Source organism: Antennarius striatus, chromosome 2 (assembly GCF_040054535.1).
Source record: "Antennarius striatus isolate MH-2024 chromosome 2, ASM4005453v1, whole genome shotgun sequence".
Classification (NCBI taxonomy): domain Eukaryota; kingdom Metazoa; phylum Chordata; class Actinopteri; order Lophiiformes; family Antennariidae; genus Antennarius; species Antennarius striatus.
Genome location: NC_090777.1, coordinates 29,389,963 through 29,406,622, shown reverse-complemented (window position 1 = coordinate 29,406,622; position 16,660 = coordinate 29,389,963). Strand labels below are relative to the sequence as shown.

At 42.6% G+C, this 16,660-nt stretch overlaps 2 protein-coding genes across 4 annotated transcripts; one reads left to right on the top strand and one right to left on the bottom strand.

Annotated features, from left to right (window-relative positions):
• Positions 1-1,007: 1,007 nt before the first annotated feature.
• Positions 1,008-7,413, top strand: LOC137613193 (transcriptional regulator QRICH1-like). 2 transcript variants are annotated; one of them, XM_068342201.1, is made up of 12 exons: positions 1,008-1,215; positions 1,805-2,078; positions 2,158-2,247; positions 2,343-2,483; positions 2,574-3,347; positions 3,480-3,657; positions 3,774-3,928; positions 4,045-4,159; positions 4,536-4,644; positions 4,958-5,106; positions 5,196-5,286; positions 6,279-7,413. In XM_068342201.1, the coding sequence occupies exons 2-12, from the start codon at positions 1,824-1,826 to the stop codon at positions 6,463-6,465; spliced, it is 2,244 nt and encodes a 747-aa protein (XP_068198302.1). In that variant the 5' UTR covers positions 1,008-1,215; positions 1,805-1,823; the 3' UTR covers positions 6,466-7,413. The 2 variants fall into 2 exon arrangements, with proteins under 2 accessions (XP_068198302.1, XP_068198292.1); XM_068342191.1 differs by lacking the exon at positions 1,008-1,215 and adding an exon at positions 1,263-1,680.
• A 143-nt stretch (positions 7,414-7,556) lies between these two features.
• Positions 7,557-13,349, bottom strand: LOC137613201 (receptor-type tyrosine-protein phosphatase V-like). 2 transcript variants are annotated; one of them, XM_068342216.1, is made up of 11 exons: positions 13,239-13,349; positions 12,717-12,800; positions 11,299-11,398; positions 11,126-11,216; positions 10,387-10,463; positions 10,169-10,303; positions 9,783-9,905; positions 9,503-9,663; positions 9,273-9,408; positions 8,199-8,260; positions 7,557-8,124 (listed from the first exon to the last, which is right to left on the bottom strand). In XM_068342216.1, the coding sequence occupies exons 2-11, from the start codon at positions 12,719-12,721 to the stop codon at positions 7,911-7,913; spliced, it is 1,104 nt and encodes a 367-aa protein (XP_068198317.1). In that variant the 5' UTR covers positions 12,722-12,800; positions 13,239-13,349; the 3' UTR covers positions 7,557-7,910. The 2 variants fall into 2 exon arrangements, with proteins under 2 accessions (XP_068198317.1, XP_068198326.1); XM_068342225.1 differs by lacking the exon at positions 8,199-8,260 and having other exon boundaries at positions 7,958-8,124.
• Positions 13,350-16,660: the final 3,311 nt, after the last annotated feature.

Here is a 16,660-nt window from a genome sequence, read left to right as displayed (position 1 = left end):
CTAACAGTGTTTATCATTTTTTCCATATACACATTTCTTTATTCAATAGAACCTGCTGTTTGCTAATTTAATATTGACTTGTCAATTTTGCTGAGATGATGTTCTTACATGCCAAGCACAACTTTCTCACAAATGTGGTGAGTCACTGCCAAAGCATTTTTCTAATTAAAAAAAAAATACTCGGGAGAGTTCATGTGTGCCCTTTTGATGGGAAACAAGAATAAATAATAGACAAATATGTTTCTATGTTAATAACCTGATGTTTTTAAATAAGTCAGCGTTATACTGGTGACATTCTACCATCAGAATAAAATATCAACCACTATATCATACTGAGAAATAACAGTAACTGGAAAGGTGTGTGTGTGTAATAAAAAAAAGCTTTCAGAAATGTAGACTATAATACTATAGGTATAATTTGCAATTTTAGTCACTGATTTGTCAGTGGTTTTCATAAAATAATATGCATAATGAAGTTGATAAATATTTTATAGCCAATACTGTTACCAGTCAAAGGGATATGCATGTGTGCCTAGGATACAAGCGCTCCATGCAACGATTTCTTTTTTTGCTGCAAAATAGCATTGACCTTATAAACATAAATAAACATAAATAACAGAAAAAGCTAAATATACAGTATTCCGTTTTCCCAAAAATAGGTCAAAATTAGGAGAGTGGGAGACGCAGACCACGCTGAAGTACCGTGCGTGGGAATTAACCTTCCATTGCCCGGAGCTCCAAGAACACCGCCCAAATGTTTAGCGCAACTTTGTCGGACTACCTTAAAAGTTTCAGAGGCCAGTGAACCACTAGGAGTGTCTGTCTGACTTTGCAGTGTTTTAAGGTGGACCGACATCTCCTCAATCTTGTCTACTTCTTTGCCCGTGTAAGTCTCCTTTAACGAGAGCACCCACCGGCCTCAGTTATCGCGAGATTGTGTTGTCAAAATACCGCGATACCACCACGGAATTACAAATCGCTATCTCATTGGTCTGGAGGTAGTGTTGTAAGATGGCGCCCAGCGAAATATGAGTGGCCAAGAAAAAGAAAAAGTACAGCTAAGGTTTTAACGAAAAGTGGGGTAAATTAAGAATAAGTCCACCGCAGAGACACGCCAGTGTCACCTCGCGTCCCTGCTCGTTGGAGGAGGAGCGACGCTTCGTGGGCAGAGCAGCGGCTGTGGGCGGCTCGGGCCTCGGCCCGGTTGAGGAAGAGGTAGCGAACGCGCCCGCTAACATTAGCTTGCTAGCCCAAACGATAACAAAATAGAGTCGATGAAACGAGCGGAAGGGGGGAGTTACCACATTCTCCTTCACTTTCTGATCGAACACCACCTGATATGAAACTAACATGAGAGCTGTTGGCCGTGATCGATTCGCTGCACTTCGCTGAACAACATCGGCTGAACGTTATTTGCAAACAACACGCGCCTGTTAGCCGAGCTGCTAACCTAGCTTGTTGTGTAATCAGCGATTAGATTGCTTCTGTAAAGCAGCTGCATAGTAATGTAATCGCTATGTAAAAAAAATAATTCGTAATGGTTTCATTATGCAGCGGTTTCATCACTGCTGTGAAAACGGCATCGGATTTGGAAAGTGGCCGCGCTTTTGTCGCTGCTCGCACACACCGATCTAGAATTAACCCTTTCCTATTACCATCTTTGTTGCTACGCGCTCAGCTGTAGGTCAGATACTGAAATCTGATTTGCGTCCATTCTTTGGTCACTCAGATAAAACATGTAGATCTGTAGATGTTTATAGTTATTTTTAAAAAATAATTTTAAAACCTGTTTTTTTTTTCTTAGATTCAACTCATCGAGAAAGATGAATAACTCCCTGGATGGTACAGGCTCCTATGAGGAGCTTGTGAGGCAGAAGGCTCGCAGCATCCCTCAGCATCGTATGAAAGAGTTCCTGGAGTCTCTGGCCAGCAAGGGTCCAGACGCCTTACAGGAGTTCAGCCAGCAAAGTGGAGACACTACGACAACCACCACCACCATGGTCTACCAACAAGAAGCTAACTGCATCTACACGGACAGCACAGAGGTGGCAGGGTCATTGTTGGAACTGGCTTGTCCGGTAAATGAGATCACAAAATTCTCTCATTATGATCCAAAGAAGAAGAAAACTTTCTGACTGATTCTGTCTAATGGTTCAGGTTCAGGTGCAAGTCCAGCCACAGCAGATACAAGAAACCACATCACAGCAGCAGACTGTGCAGCAGAATACAGAGCAACAGATAGTGCAGGTTTGCAATTTTATTATACTGTTGTGTTATTTATCACGTCATCCCATTACGTTGAATCTTAGGTTTTGCAAAGTGTTTTTTCTAAATCTGTTCAGGTTCAGATTCAAGGGCAGCATCAAGGTCAGATGTTGGGTCAGGTCCTCCAAGTGCCCTCTGGTTCCCATCAGCAGCTTCAGGGTGTTACTACTGCGCAGCTGATTCAGCCTGGGGAACTGACGGAGGAGCAGCACCAGCAGGTTTGCTAATGGAACACACTTCAGCACATTCTCAACAGCGTGGATGGAGTTCAGATGTAGTCATATAGCTCTGTCTCCCTTTCATTTTAGCTACAAGCCCAGTTGGTGGCAGCTGTCGCTGGAGGACAACAGATTCAAATCCAGACAGTGGGGGCTCTCTCTCCCACCCAGCAACAGGACAATGAGAGGAGGGTACTTGGAACTACAGTCGCCACCTCACAGGGAGCAGGCGTCCTCCAGCCGGCCAAAAAGCGAAAGGTGGACATGCCCATCACGGTGTCCTACGCCCTGCCTGGCCAGCAAGTAGCTACGGTCCTGGCCATCCCCCAGGGTCAGGGGCAGCAGCAGAGTTACGTGTCGCTGCGCCCAGACCTGCTAACGGTGGACAGCTCCCACCTTTACAGCGCTACTGGAACCATCACCAGTCCCACCGGGGAGACTTGGACAATCCCAGTCTACTCTGCTCCCGCTGGTTCCGGAGCCCGCGAGCAGGTCACACACATCGCCATCCCCCAGGAGGCTTATGGGACAGTGCAGGTTGCGGGTACAAACACTACAACTATGACCACAATGCCAACGCAAGTGACTGTGGAAAATGACAAACTGAAAATCCCTGCCAGTCAGAGTCAAACAGCACAGGCCGTGTCCAGCATCACCAGCTCTGGAGGGATGGGGGGGCAGGAGGAAGTGGTCCATACGCTAGCTGCAAACACGCTGTTCCCTGCTCAGCTGATGAACGGAAACATCCACATTCCGGTGGCTGTACAGGGTTACTCCAACACTGCACAGTCCCTGATCTGGGACCCGCAGCAGCAGGTGCTGCACACACAGGGGCTGTCAGGACAGGATGCACAGCATTTACAGGTATCACCACAGTAACACTGAGTCACGTAACGCTCATCATTCTAATGTTATCATAATACCCCTATAGGCATGGATCTGTTGACTGCAAAATGTTTGAAGTGTAAGTATGCTTGTTTTTTTTTTCCTTTGCAGGGTCAAACGGTGGTAGCTGAAGTTGATGGTCAAGGCCAGCAGCAGGTTCAGGTGCAGGAGCTGCTGCTGCCTGCGACCCTGAAGCCAGAGGAGGGTCTGGATGTGTGGCGGCTCTGGGCTCAACGGAAAAACGCAGAGATGGACAAATTAGATAAAAACAAACTGGCTCCAATTGGACGTAAGCGCACAGACGCATGACATGTTTTTCCAGTGTCAGGACGCCGTTGTGTTGTTTGTATTTTTGCAGCTCAATCTGTTTGCACATCCTCTAACATGTGTACTCGTGTACTTCAGGGCGCCAGGCGCTGCGTTTCCAGGAGGACTTGGTGTCGTGTGCTGTAGCGGAGCTCTGCATGGGTCTGTCCTGGATGACAACAGAGGCTAGGGGTCTGGAAGAGGAGTCTTATGAGGCTGATGTGCTCTACTATGTGTTTCTGTGCATACAAAAGGTGTGTTCATGCTACAGACAAACACAAACCCTCTGTTTAGCATCCATTCACTTGCTCTTGGTACTTAATGAAAACACTTTTTGATCGTGTCTTTATTTCTCCTATTTTCTCTGCAGTATTTGTTCGATAACGGTCGTGTGGATGACATTTTCTCAGATCAGTACTACACTCGCTTTGCTCACAGTCTGCACCAAATCTTGGAGCAATGGAGGCCATCCGTTCATCCGCTAGGTGTGTAAAATATTTTGTTTTATGACAAACTTCCGTTCGTTCTGTTGTGTTACTTTATACAGTATTTAAACCCTCTTACATGCAGTTCAGGAATACAGATATTGCTCTTTATTGGTGTCTACCTGTTTATCTTTTTTTGGTCTGGGAATAATATAAAGTAAATGTTAAATATTTTACATGCATCTTGAATAATGATGCAAAATGTATTCTGATTATATAAGCATGATTTATTTTAATAAAATAATAACTGGGCTGGTAGGTCTTCCCCTCACGACTCTTGTTTTTGTATGTCAGGGAACTGCAACATTTGGAGAAATGTTGAGCAAAGTTTTTAGTATAATGAGGATGAAATAAATCTTGAATGCCTCTCCTCCAGGTTATATTATCCCCAGCCACGTGACGGAGGAGATGCTGTGGGAATGCAAACAGCTGGGAGCTCATTCTCCCTCCACGCTGCTAACAACACTCATGTTCTTTAACACTAAGTGAGTTTACTTCTACTAATTCTTTCATCACGAAACAATGGTTTCTAGAACTGCATAGTCAAAGTGCAGTGATATTGTCTCTCTACATTTATTTTATATTAATCCCCATAGAGAGATTATTTATTACACTTATATAAATCCACACGTATATGTACAGACCTGAACACAGTGTTTGTCATTGTGTTTTTGTATACTAAAGCAAATTCTTAACATGAACACTGTAAAATCCCAGCATAATCCAAAGAAATAGGTAATATATAGCAATAAATGAGCATCCACTGTACATTTATATGCTGCTTGTCTTTTTTTACAGGTATTTCCACCTAAAGACTGTGGATCAGCATCTAAAAGTGGCCTTTTCTAAGGTGTTGAGACACACCAGGAAGAGTCCCAACAACCCCAAAGACAAAAGCACCAGCATCCGATACCTGAAGTCAACAGAGAGGTTCATCGGACAGAAAGGTAGGGGGTGCATGTGACTTGGATTTGTGCTGCAGTGTCTGAGAGAAATAAACATTTCAAGGTGACAAACGGTGTTTCTGTGTGTTCAGTCACAGATGACATGTATGCAGAGCAGCTAGAGGACCCAGAGAACCCTCTGCGATGCCCCATCAAGCTCTACGATTTCTACCTCTTCAAATGGTAAATATCCAACGAGGAATGATGCTGCTACCTATAAATAAAACACAGGTACTGAAGGTATTGACATTGGAGATGGAGTACACACTGGAATTACATGTACTCAGAGATCAAGTGGTTAAACTTGTCAGAACACTGTTGCTAGGAAACTGACAAACCACGGCTGTGGTATATAATGACTATTTTTGTGTTTTCTGCTGGGGGATAACTGTAACTAATCTGTTTGGCCTTCGAGAAAAAATTTCAGCGTCCTTTGCAACTTTTAAAAAGGGACCCAGAGGTTCTGTAATGAAATTGCTTTTGTTATTCCAGAGGGAACGTTTGGTCACAAAATGAAATGTCTGATCATATTTTATCGATGGAAACGTTAGAAGTGGGAATCTCCAGGTACTTTGAAATTCAGTGATTTCATGTGGAAGATATTTGTTTTGGTGTTCCTGGTGTTACGTAATCTCTAATCTTTTTTTCAGTGGAATGTAAAAACAAAATACAAGTCAAAATACTTCAATTAGAGAGTAACTACTCACCTATTTCTTTATTCAGCAGAAAACCCACTACCTTCTGAATAATTCAAGTTTTTTTTCCACTCAACTTAAACTTAACCCTCATCCATCACAGAACCATTTTAAATAAACCCGACTGGTTTGGTAAAAATATCCTCTCCATTCAGACATCTGTTGGATAACGCAGCTCCGTGAATCAGAGCAGCAGCTCTCTGACGTTACATCAGCAAAGTTAAATCGCAAACAGAATTAGATGCAAGGATTTGTACATTATATTCTATATTTTAGTGTTCAGTTGACAAATGCTTGTCCATGTCATTGGATTACTCATGGTTCCCAGACCGATGCGTAGCAGCTTGCTGCTATCTGCGCTTTGCTTTTGTCACCCTTACATGAACAGTAAAGCAGCCCCAAGGCTGTAATTTTGTGGAGGTGCTGCTGTACATGATGTCCGTGAACTTTTGCTCACACCCTGCTGTCCTTCTCCTTCAGTCCGCAGAGCGCTAAGGGTCGTAACGACACCTTCTACCTGACCCCAGAGCCCGTCGTCGCTCCCAACAGCCCCATCTGGTACTCGACCCAACCCATCCCAAAAGAACAGCTGGAGCAGATGCTGGCACGCATCCTGGTCGTCCGTGAAATCCATGAAGCCATTAACATGTCGGAGAGCGTGCACTAGGTGGACGACAAGAGAACAATACAAGAAAAGGACTAGTGTTTTCAGCCTGCCTTTGGAGTTCTCACTATCAGTAGTTTTCTATTCTCACACCCTCTCCGTGTTCAAGGGTGGCATGTATATTTATCCTCATTACATGTCCGCTTATTTTACACTCAAACTGTACATATACATATAGCCAATAATGATCATGTCAAACTTTTAACCTGACTGTTTATTTTTAATTTCCTATTTCGTTTTTATTTGTCTATAGGATGAAGTTTCTCATTTTATTAGACCCAAACTCTAATTTAAATGTTATTTTAACGGTTGTTTCACTTCACCAATAGTCTGTAACAGTTTGTTTTCTTTGCCATGTTGTTTTCTGTAACATATATGTACACATTTCCTGGGGTTGGCCTGTGCTATGCTGCTGTCCATGGACATCCCTCCTCATTGCTTTATGTTCCCTCACCTGCCTTAGAGTCGCCGTCAGACGTCTCGTGAACACCACGACTGGATCAAGTGTCCAAAAGGAAGAGAAAAGCTCATTTTCAAGTTCTCCCTCTCAGTTTGCGTGTCACACGTCTGGCTCCAGCTCTGAACTCTACGGACGACTTCAGTGATTGGCTCTTGGGCTGCGGCGGCATCGAACCACACCAGGTCATGGACTTTATTGCAATACGCTGTCGACACTCGACTCCAGCCGCTAACGCTTGCAGGGGGGAGGAAGAGAGATGCTGGTTGTTGTTTTGTCAATCATGAAACTCAGAACTGCCTCGGAGAGGGTTTTATTGTATCATACATGTTTATTACACGACAGATGAGAGACTTAAAAAGACGTGGGTCAGCCCTTAATGTTCTATAATGTATAATACTCATAGCTCCTTCATGTACTGTGATGGTTTTCAGTCATCTAAGGAGAATGGCAGTGCCTGTCTTTTTGAAACATGACCTTTTGTACAGCCACGATACCATGTGTCTGCCTTTCTAGCAATTCTGCTTTCAACTCTGCCACATACATCATGAAATGCTGATTGCCTGCATTGTGTGATATAGAATGGTGCACGATTTCTTTTTCTTTTTTTAAAAGACTAAATAAAAGTCATCTCACTGCATCACTTCCTCGACAATGGAGGCAGCCAAAGGTACAAAAAGGTGTAGAAATCCGTTTGCTGGCTGTATGTTGGGGCGTGTTTTCAGTTGAAACTCATCCATGATCTTCAGTGTTGAGTCATTAGCATCCTCATTATTTTCACATCGACTCTCACCGGAGGGAAACTGGTCTAACCTGAGCAGCAGGTTTATCCCTTCCATCGGTGCGTTGCTTGATCATCACGTATTCACATGCGATCAGCCCAGCCTTTCTGCCCTCAGGGGCAGTCGTGTAGAATGCACGGTTTAGAGCATGGACCCCGTCTGAAGGCTGTCTATCTTGGCAGTGTCTTGCTTGATTTTGTGACTCTGGCTCAGGAAGCGTGAAAGCCTGGGTTGAACTGCGATGAGGACGGCAGCAGCCTCCTCAGTAGGTTCCCAGGATGCAACACCTGTTGCACTGAGTTCTGTGGCTGGTTGGATGCAAGCGTCCGCCGTTGGTGACGTCTCCTCCCTGAGTGGTTTCCCCGGGCTGAGCTGTGAGGTTGTGTGTGGTTAACGTTTGAACTGGGTCTCTGAGTGTGTGGGCTACAGGTAAAGAGGAAACACCTGTTAACATGTCATACCCCTCTGATGCTAAAATTAAACGTCTGTGTTCTCACTATGCTGGGATCCCCCAATGAAGCCAGTGGAGCAGACACTGATGGATGAGTATGTACTGCCCCTAAAACACAAAGGAAAGTGTGTCGGAGGGAAGACAATTCAGCAATTACATTCAAATACTCCTAATACCCCAGTCTAAACCAAACTACGGCCCGCGGGCCATGTACGGCCCCTTCGGCTTTGGAATCTGGCCTGCCAAACTTGGGTAAACTACTGCATATAATTAATTTTATGAAATTAATGTTTTGAAAAATAAGTTTTCCAATACGTCCTACATCTGTACACTTTGCTGCCTGTTAAAATCCAAAAACTTCTATATAATGGTTTTAAATGTTATTTGCATTAGAACACATAAAGACTCCCATCTATTGGCTCCTCAGCTGGTAAAAACTCTCTGTGGGCCACTAGTCCAACAGTCTCAGCCATCACACAGTTAATACGTCCAAGTGCAGATAACGTGTTTATAAGATAAAATATACTTTATTGATCCCAAAATGGGAAATTTAAATGTTGCAGCAGCATTCAGACACAGAACAAACAGAAACGGAAAATATACATTGAAGAAAAATTAAGGCATAAGGGGAAAGGGAATAATAATATTAAAAATACAATAATAATAATACCATAGCATGAAAAGTCTAAAGTTATTAATTAGTGTGGCACTCTGGCAATATAAAAAGGAAGTAAAAGTTATTTGGTTATTGTGTAAGTCATATTTCTGCTCTTAATTCACATTAAAATATAAATATCAGTGTATTTTTATGTTTAGTAATAGTTTTATGTTGCTTTCTACCAGCTTTTCAATCTTCATTTGTTTATGAGTTTGGTGCATTATAATATATTATAAAATATTTTATTTATGAACATGAAGAGAGAGAGATTTATAAAATATAATCTGGAAACAAGGAATGCCTTTTGTTTCTACTGAGGTCGGGCGCATCCCTCTTTAAAACAAGACTTAATTGAAGTAAATATCTACCCACATAATGAGCATTTAATCAATACCATAAGCGTTTTTAAAGAAATTGAAAAAATTACCAGAAGTGTTACTGGTGGTGTTGGTCATTGCTTACCAGATTCTGCACCATCCACATCCGATGCAGGCGCAGGTCCTCCACAGCGGCCCGGATATCAGGCCGGATGCCCCTCACACAAAGCTGCATCATCCACAACAACGTCACCAGAGTCCCTGAACGCCCCACGCCTGCACTGCAGCACACAAACAACCGACTTCAACATCTGTCTGTAATAAACGGCAGGAATGCGTTTCCTGACACGAAGGGCGATGGGCTGGAGGTCAGACCTGCAGTGCACCACAGCCGGCCCCAGGCGAGGAACGGCTTCCAGACTGAGCCGCACCTGTTCGGTGAAGGCGCACAGCGATGATGGGTCTTTGGGGACGCCCCGATCCGGCCAGGAAGGGTAATAGTAGTGTGTGATTACCCTGCCGGTTGGACAATCTCTCTGAAATATGAACAGCTCCGTTAGAGCAGGACTCCTTCCGTCTTTTGATTGATTGCTGGAAAACCAGGCAGCAGCAGAGGATGAAGCCAAAGAGGATAATAGATGCACCTGTCTCTCACCTGTCTGAGGTTAATGGTGGTGATAAAATAATCTGGACCTTGTACACGGCTCACTGTTGTCACTTGAATCAATCCGTGATAAACGGTCCCTCGCTCCAGAGGCCAGTACTTTTCACACAACACCTGCACCAAGACACGTGGGAAAAATGTCAAGAACTACGGAATTCTCTGTGATGTACATGAAGGCAAAGGCTGACTTATTAAATAAATTATTAAATGTATTCCTTTTGCTCATGGGGGTTAGATGATGGATTGGCCCCACCCTGATGCCTGCATTATAAATATGGAGCTACAGGTGGTTGGGTTAGTTTAGCCCAAAGCTTGGAAATAGATAGACACCTAAAGACTAGCTAGACTGATCACCAAGAGTGAGATGTTTTACTCACTATGTCCTTGTATCTCAGAGCCGTCACCATGACGATTATTCTGACGTTTTGCTCCCACACCATCCTCCAGAAGTCAGCTGTGGTGTTGCTCAAAGGACCTTGGGTGCAGATGAAGTCTCTCTCTGATCCTCCGCCCTGAATTCAGACACACTCACATGAACAGATGGGTGCAGATGGAAAGGCGGATGAACTGGAGTAAAAACCAGTTCAGTTCTCACCGGCACAAAGTTGGCGTTGATGTAGTCGCTGTGCTGATGGGAGTTTTGGACGGACAGCCTGACTCGACAGTGGTCGTCTGTACAGATGTGGTTAGAAAATGGAAAGCAGACATAGAAGTCAGACACTATCACACTAACATTAACACAGTCATGACGTGCTGTAAGTCTGTGTCTTATTTCATTGATGAAACATTGCTGAAATTAGACATTTCTGATCCTTTAAAGACACAGAAAAACTCAGTCATGCTTTTGTTACTTCTGGATTAGATTACAGCAATTCCTTATTATCATGCTGTTTAATCTCCTCCATTAGGATCCTCATGATCACAAATAAAGCTCTTCACTGTGAGTCTCCATCGTACATTGGACATCTCATTGAAGTGTATCCCCCCCCAGGGCCCTTCGCTCTGAGGATGCAGGATTTCTGGTGACCCGTCAGGCCTTTAAGAGTAGAACAGGAGGGAGAAGCTTCAGCTATCTAGCTATAGCTAAAGCTATCCCCATTGTTTTCCCTTTCCACCCAACAAGTCAAGGCGGTTAACCGCCCTCTGGAGTCTGGGTCCTGTCTGGGGTTTCTCCCTCAATGAGGGAGTTTATCCCCCACCTCTGTTGCTTATGTGTGCTCTGGAGGGTTTCTCTGTTAAAGTGCTCTGAAATGTCTGCTGATGTGATTAACTTCTATACAAATAAAGGTTGATTGATTGACTGTAATCTGCAGAGCCATGACCTTTGCCCTTACATGGTAACACGTAGGGGTATCTGTTCTTCTCTCTGTTGTTCTCTGAGTCTCCCACTCGTTTTGGGAGATTGTTGCCGACGTCATGTAGTTCCTGAACAGAAGCAGATGATATGTTAGCAGACATGTTGACCACATGGAGCTTCATCCAGACTCCAGCCCAAACTCACTGTTACCTCAAACTGCTGCTTAAAGCCTCGGTGGTCATTGGCTGCCAGCTCCAGACACTGCAGGTTTAACTCCTGCAGAATGTGCGCTCTGGAGAAACTTTGCACCCTGGGAAATAAAAATGTCTTCCATGAAACCATTTTCATCAAGATAATAATGGGAGAGTAAGTCTGGCGGTGTTTCCTATTTCCAATGTGCTTTCTTACTAAGTCAGCGTTTACAGATCCATCACTATTACACACACCGTCATCGAGAGCTGAACTTTGTGACACCAATGCACCAACAGGAATAAACTTCAAGCCACAATTAAACTGGAATTTCTTCCATCTCAGTACTTTTATAAACCTTTTAAATTCAACATTGACAGGAAATTGCAGCTCTTTCTACCCGTATGCTTTTTTAGCTGTCGGTTTAATTTGTTATACCTGTCTGTAGTTCAGTGTACTGTGTGTGTGTGAGTGTGTGTGTGTGTGTGTGTGTGTGTGTGTGTGTGTGTGTGTGTGTGTGTGTGTGTGTGTGTGTGTGTGTGTGTGTGTGTGTGTGTGTGTGTGTGTGTGTGTGTGTGTGTGTGTGTGTGTGTGTGTGCTGTCGCTGACGGTGTATTGTGTGTTTAACTCTTTGCCATCGGTCTTGACCAGGACAGCCTGGGACACGAGTTATTGAACTCACCGAGACTTTTCTTAGTTAAATAAAAGTTAAATAAAGAATAAATATTTTGTCAGTGAATAGAAGACTAAAGCCAAATTACACATTACACACAATTACACACTGCCTGACTGGTTTAGATATTTAATAGACTCATGACTATATTTCAAAAATATTTTTCTTGTATTCGGCCTTTATTGATTTAAATAGGGTGGGTAAATAGACGTACAGTATGTCATCATGATTCAGTAGAATCCAATGGCACCGCACAGAACATCATCTATTATAGACCTGCAGTTAAATCAACAACTTTCTTCCAGGCGAGTGTTTGGAGTATTTGGAGTATTTGGAGTGTTTGGAGTGTGTACCGTCGGCGCGTTCTCCCCAGACCATACTCCCCTCACATTCAACCCCTCTCTTTAAATTCACTATGAAACCAAACACCGAGGATCTGGAACCATTTTCAACTGAATGTAGCTGTGTCAGCATTCCTGTTCTGATGGGGGTGGTTTTCATTTCCTTGATCCACCTTTTTTATTGAAAAAGGCTCCTTCTCTGCCGTGTGCTGTTCGACCAACGCTCAAGCAGGTTTTGTCTAATCCTGACAAATGAACAGTATATATTGAGTATAACTCAACCTCTTTGGGGAAAGTAAAGACAAAGTCCACATTGTGAAGGTGTAATTATTCACAGAACCCATCCTGTGTGGGTCCAGTCTTCACCTGGGATCAGCTGACAGTAGAACACATGTTGCCATCAGAGGAACAGATTTCATTCTTACCTCATGTCTGGTCTTGCAGCGAACTGTAATTTCAGCTGGAAATCAGGATGTTGAATGATGATAAGGTGGTTTTAGAAGCTCACGCTGTGAAAAAGATCGTATTCGTCTTAAAATGCTATTTGATAAATTTTGAAGCAAGCTACTTTTTGTTTTCCCATGTTGGTGGAACGGAATTTTAGCTCAGACACAGACGTGTGGGTAGCTAGAAAATAAAAGAAACGACCCAAGACACCAGAAAAAGTTGCTGTAATGTAAAATAAAAACAACAACGCTGTAAACGTGTTGTGAATTTAGAAGGAAACACAGTTTTGGTTATATTGAGCTCCAGCGCTGAGACTAAACCACAGACTAATCCAGTCTTACTCTCCTTCTGTTCACCAACAGATTCACTACCTTCAGCGTTCACACGGGACAGAGACAGAAACTCACCCAACAAGCTCTTCCTCTCACACCTCTCACACCGGCAAACACACACCGTCATTACTGTGTGTGTGTGTGTGTGTGTGTGTGTTTCAGGATTACCTTTTGAAGCAGGCCTCTGTTGGGTAGTTTAGTTCTGCCACATCCTGAATGTTCTGCTCGACGTCACCCTGAAGGTCTCTGGTTCTAATAACCCCCCACCCCCCACTCTCTGTCCCTCCTTCTGCTGTAATGGGAGGAAACAGTGGGTGGGGTGAGGAACTCTACACCTCTGGATGGCCTCACCTCTCAGCTGCACGCCAATGAAAGGACTTCACCGGATCAGGCATTCAGGTTATTGACTGGGCTGCTGATCAATAATGATAATTATAACTATAGTAATTACCAAACACCAAAAATAACGATAACGAAAGTGAAATAAGGAGGAGAACAAAAGTACAGTAATAACAACACATTTTATATGCAATCTTGTTTAAACAACATTGCAAAGTTAGTTATAAGTTTAAAAGTGGATTAAAACCAGTCCCTTAATGACCAGTAAATGTAGATACTGGTTACTACTGGTTATTAGGAACAACAAGACAACAAAACATAATAAGTGGACAACATTCAGAGTGAACCTTCACCTTATTGGACCTAAAATCAACATCAACCCTCATAGTGGGACTCCGTTGCCGTGGAAACACACTGATGTTAGTATTTGTTGAACATTTCACTGATGCTATGGCTTAAATTTAGGAAAATCAGTTATCAGATCATTTAAAATTCAAAAATTTCCCACCCCTCCCTCTGCCCTCCAGCTTTTTTTCTTTTCATTTTCATTTAAATATTTAAACATTTCTGGATTATTTCAATCCAGATTTTTACTCATATATGTGCAAGACTCCATTACTCATAACGTTTGAATCCATTATTTTGATAATCTTTACCACAATAGTAAAGAATCTTTTAAAATATATCTGTATTCAGATTATGATCTTGACCTGCAGTAATATCTAACAGATTATTTCTTTGGTCATAATAATTTTTTTTTTAAAAAGTGGTGTAAACAGGTGAGATTAAGACAGAACGTGATGATTCACGCTTCCGCATTTTTTTAATCATTGCTTTATTAACTTTGTGACTCTGATGTGATCAGAACCAATATCGATCCGAGAGACAGTCGAAAATTAAATTCCAGAGGGGATTGATGTTTATTTGAGTCACGTCGGATTGAAGGGAGGTTGAACCGGATTGTAATCTAGATTAATCCGATTAAATGGACCCACACCAGAACCGGGTACGGATCATCTCCGGTCTCTACCGACAGGTTTCGACTCATTCACGGATCTTGTGTTCATCTGAACCTCAGAACATCCACGGCTGAAGGTCGTGTGACGTCACGGTGACGTAACAGCGGTGGAATGTCGCTGGACTCGTTTAAATTACCGGTAGAGTGGAATTATTGTGGCGTTTTTATATTCATTTCAAGGTGACATTACCTGTAAAGTCAAACTAATGAGAGGACGACATAGCAACTTGGATCATTTTTATTTTTATGTCAAATATATTTTCAAATTTCTGGGTTCAACAGTTAAATAATTTCCTGTTTTTCCTATTTATGCAGTAATTTGTCGCGAAAAGGTCAAGAGGTCAGCTGAGGTCTCCCATCCAGGTACCTCCACCTCCCTGCTGTCTGGTCTTAAACTGAGTTCATTAAAACCTTATGATTTACTCTTTTATCTGTGTGATTGTACAGACCTGAGTAAGACTGACAGCTCTCTAACAGACACCACTTTATATTTTGCTTTTCTTTTTTTCTACCTGACAGCAGTTGACTTCTGTTCTTGAGACTCAAGCAGCAGTGAAGGACCATTACAATGCAAATGAATGCTAATTTGTTCAAAGCTTTTCCTGGACTCAATGCATGAACCGAATCAAGACATTCCTAGTAGGACTAGAGTATATGTGCCTACTACAGTATATACCCACAGTAGGCTCTCATATAAACTGTGTGATTATTATCTCATTATGGGTAGAATTATTACATCCTGGCTGCTATGAAAACTTTATTTATCTCAAATGCTGCCATTTTTTCAAGGGTTGATCATCCATTTGGCCACAAGAGGCTTTTCCACTGGAGGGAGAAGGAGTGGAGCGCTGATGGGGGGTCACCTTCAGAACAGAAGGGTAAATCTGAGTCTCTATGAAACCCTTTACAGCTCTAAATCAAAGCCAAACGCACACGTGTGTGATTTTACATGCCAGAGTCTTACATTTCAATTTCCGTCACCAGGGCGTCTGCTTATGTGAATTTATAGGAGCTGCTGTAACACTGTAAATAAACCGTGTTGGACTTGTAAAACAGGACGATGTTTCCCTGTGGTGTCGGCAGTACGCGACACTGCAGGGTTTTATGGCCTCAGAGCTGATGAAGAACACGGACGCTTTAAGACTTAAAAATGAGCTCCTAAATCTCCAGAGACTGAATTTGTTGGGCTAATAAACCTCCTGTAATATTGAGAGACTATAATGGGATAATTAAAAATTTAAAATGGAGGAACGGAGAGGCCATTTCACTGCAATGTTTTAACGTGATGCGGGGCACACACACACACACACACACACACACACACACACACACACACACACACACACACACACACACACACACACACACACCCTGAATTACACGCCTCATCTTATTGGTTAAACCTGTTCCTTTCCTGCTGAGACTTGTCAAAATGTCTCCTATGAATAAAGAGCTGTTGAAATAACAAAAAAAGAAAACTCCTCAATAAGCATAGTGTGATAATAAATGCCATATTTTCTTCTTTGTTTTGGTTTGTGAACAAAGCAGCACTTTATCCACAGTAGCATGGAGACCAGTCAGTCAGAGTGCAATGAATAAAACAACCAGATACTACAGGAAATAGTTGGACACGTAAATTTAATTTTAATTTATATACAGATTATGCATACGTTTTTTTGAAAAATAAGTTATAAAGTGCAGTTTTTGAATTGTATTAATGCTGAGATAAGCTTGTAGGCTGCAGTGCTGTGCAGGCAGGAGTAAATATTTTTGTCTTGAACTGTTGTACTTCAGGAAATGACCATTAGGTGGCAGTGTAAGCAAGCAGAGGCTCACACAGTTTCATGGACACTTTGCATTACAAATATTTTGCGGGCATTTGCTCATCTGGTGGTTGATAGGCAGTGGCAATCTGGGAGCAACACACCAGCGTTACATAATGTTAATCACTACAAAGCAATGCCTGGACTCAGTACAGAAAATATATCAACACTCTCACTGGGATATTGATAATAGTCCATTTCATGTCCCGGCATGCCTAACACAGATTTATTGTGTACTTCAGACTTACCTCATTATTTATAAGTGTCACTGATTTGGAAGTAAAAAGAACGGGTTTATTATTCATACGTTAGGTTTTCACACTGTAATAAAAACAACACATTTCTACTGATCTTTTGCTGGTCTAAAGTAAAGACGTGTGTTGTATTGAACGGCTGAGCTGTTGGTGCTG

Bases quoted from the DNA above. Each gene is read 5' to 3' on its own strand.
- LOC137613193 (XM_068342191.1), top strand. From the start codon at position 1,538: ATGGTTTCATTATGCAGCGGTTTCATCACTGCTGTGAAAACGGCATCG. The intron at 2,248-2,342 runs GTTTGCAATTTT...AAATCTGTTCAG, and splicing joins CAGAGCAACAGATAGTGCAG to GTTCAGATTCAAGGGCAGCA. The intron at 2,484-2,573 runs GTTTGCTAATGG...CTTTCATTTTAG, and splicing joins CGGAGGAGCAGCACCAGCAG to CTACAAGCCCAGTTGGTGGC.
- LOC137613201 (XM_068342216.1), bottom strand. The intron at 9,409-9,502 runs GTCTGACCTCCA...TGTGTGCTGCAG, and splicing joins CCGGCTGTGGTGCACTGCAG to TGCAGGCGTGGGGCGTTCAG. The intron at 8,261-9,272 runs GTAAGCAATGAC...TTTGTGTTTTAG, and splicing joins TGTGGATGGTGCAGAATCTG to GGGCAGTACATACTCATCCA.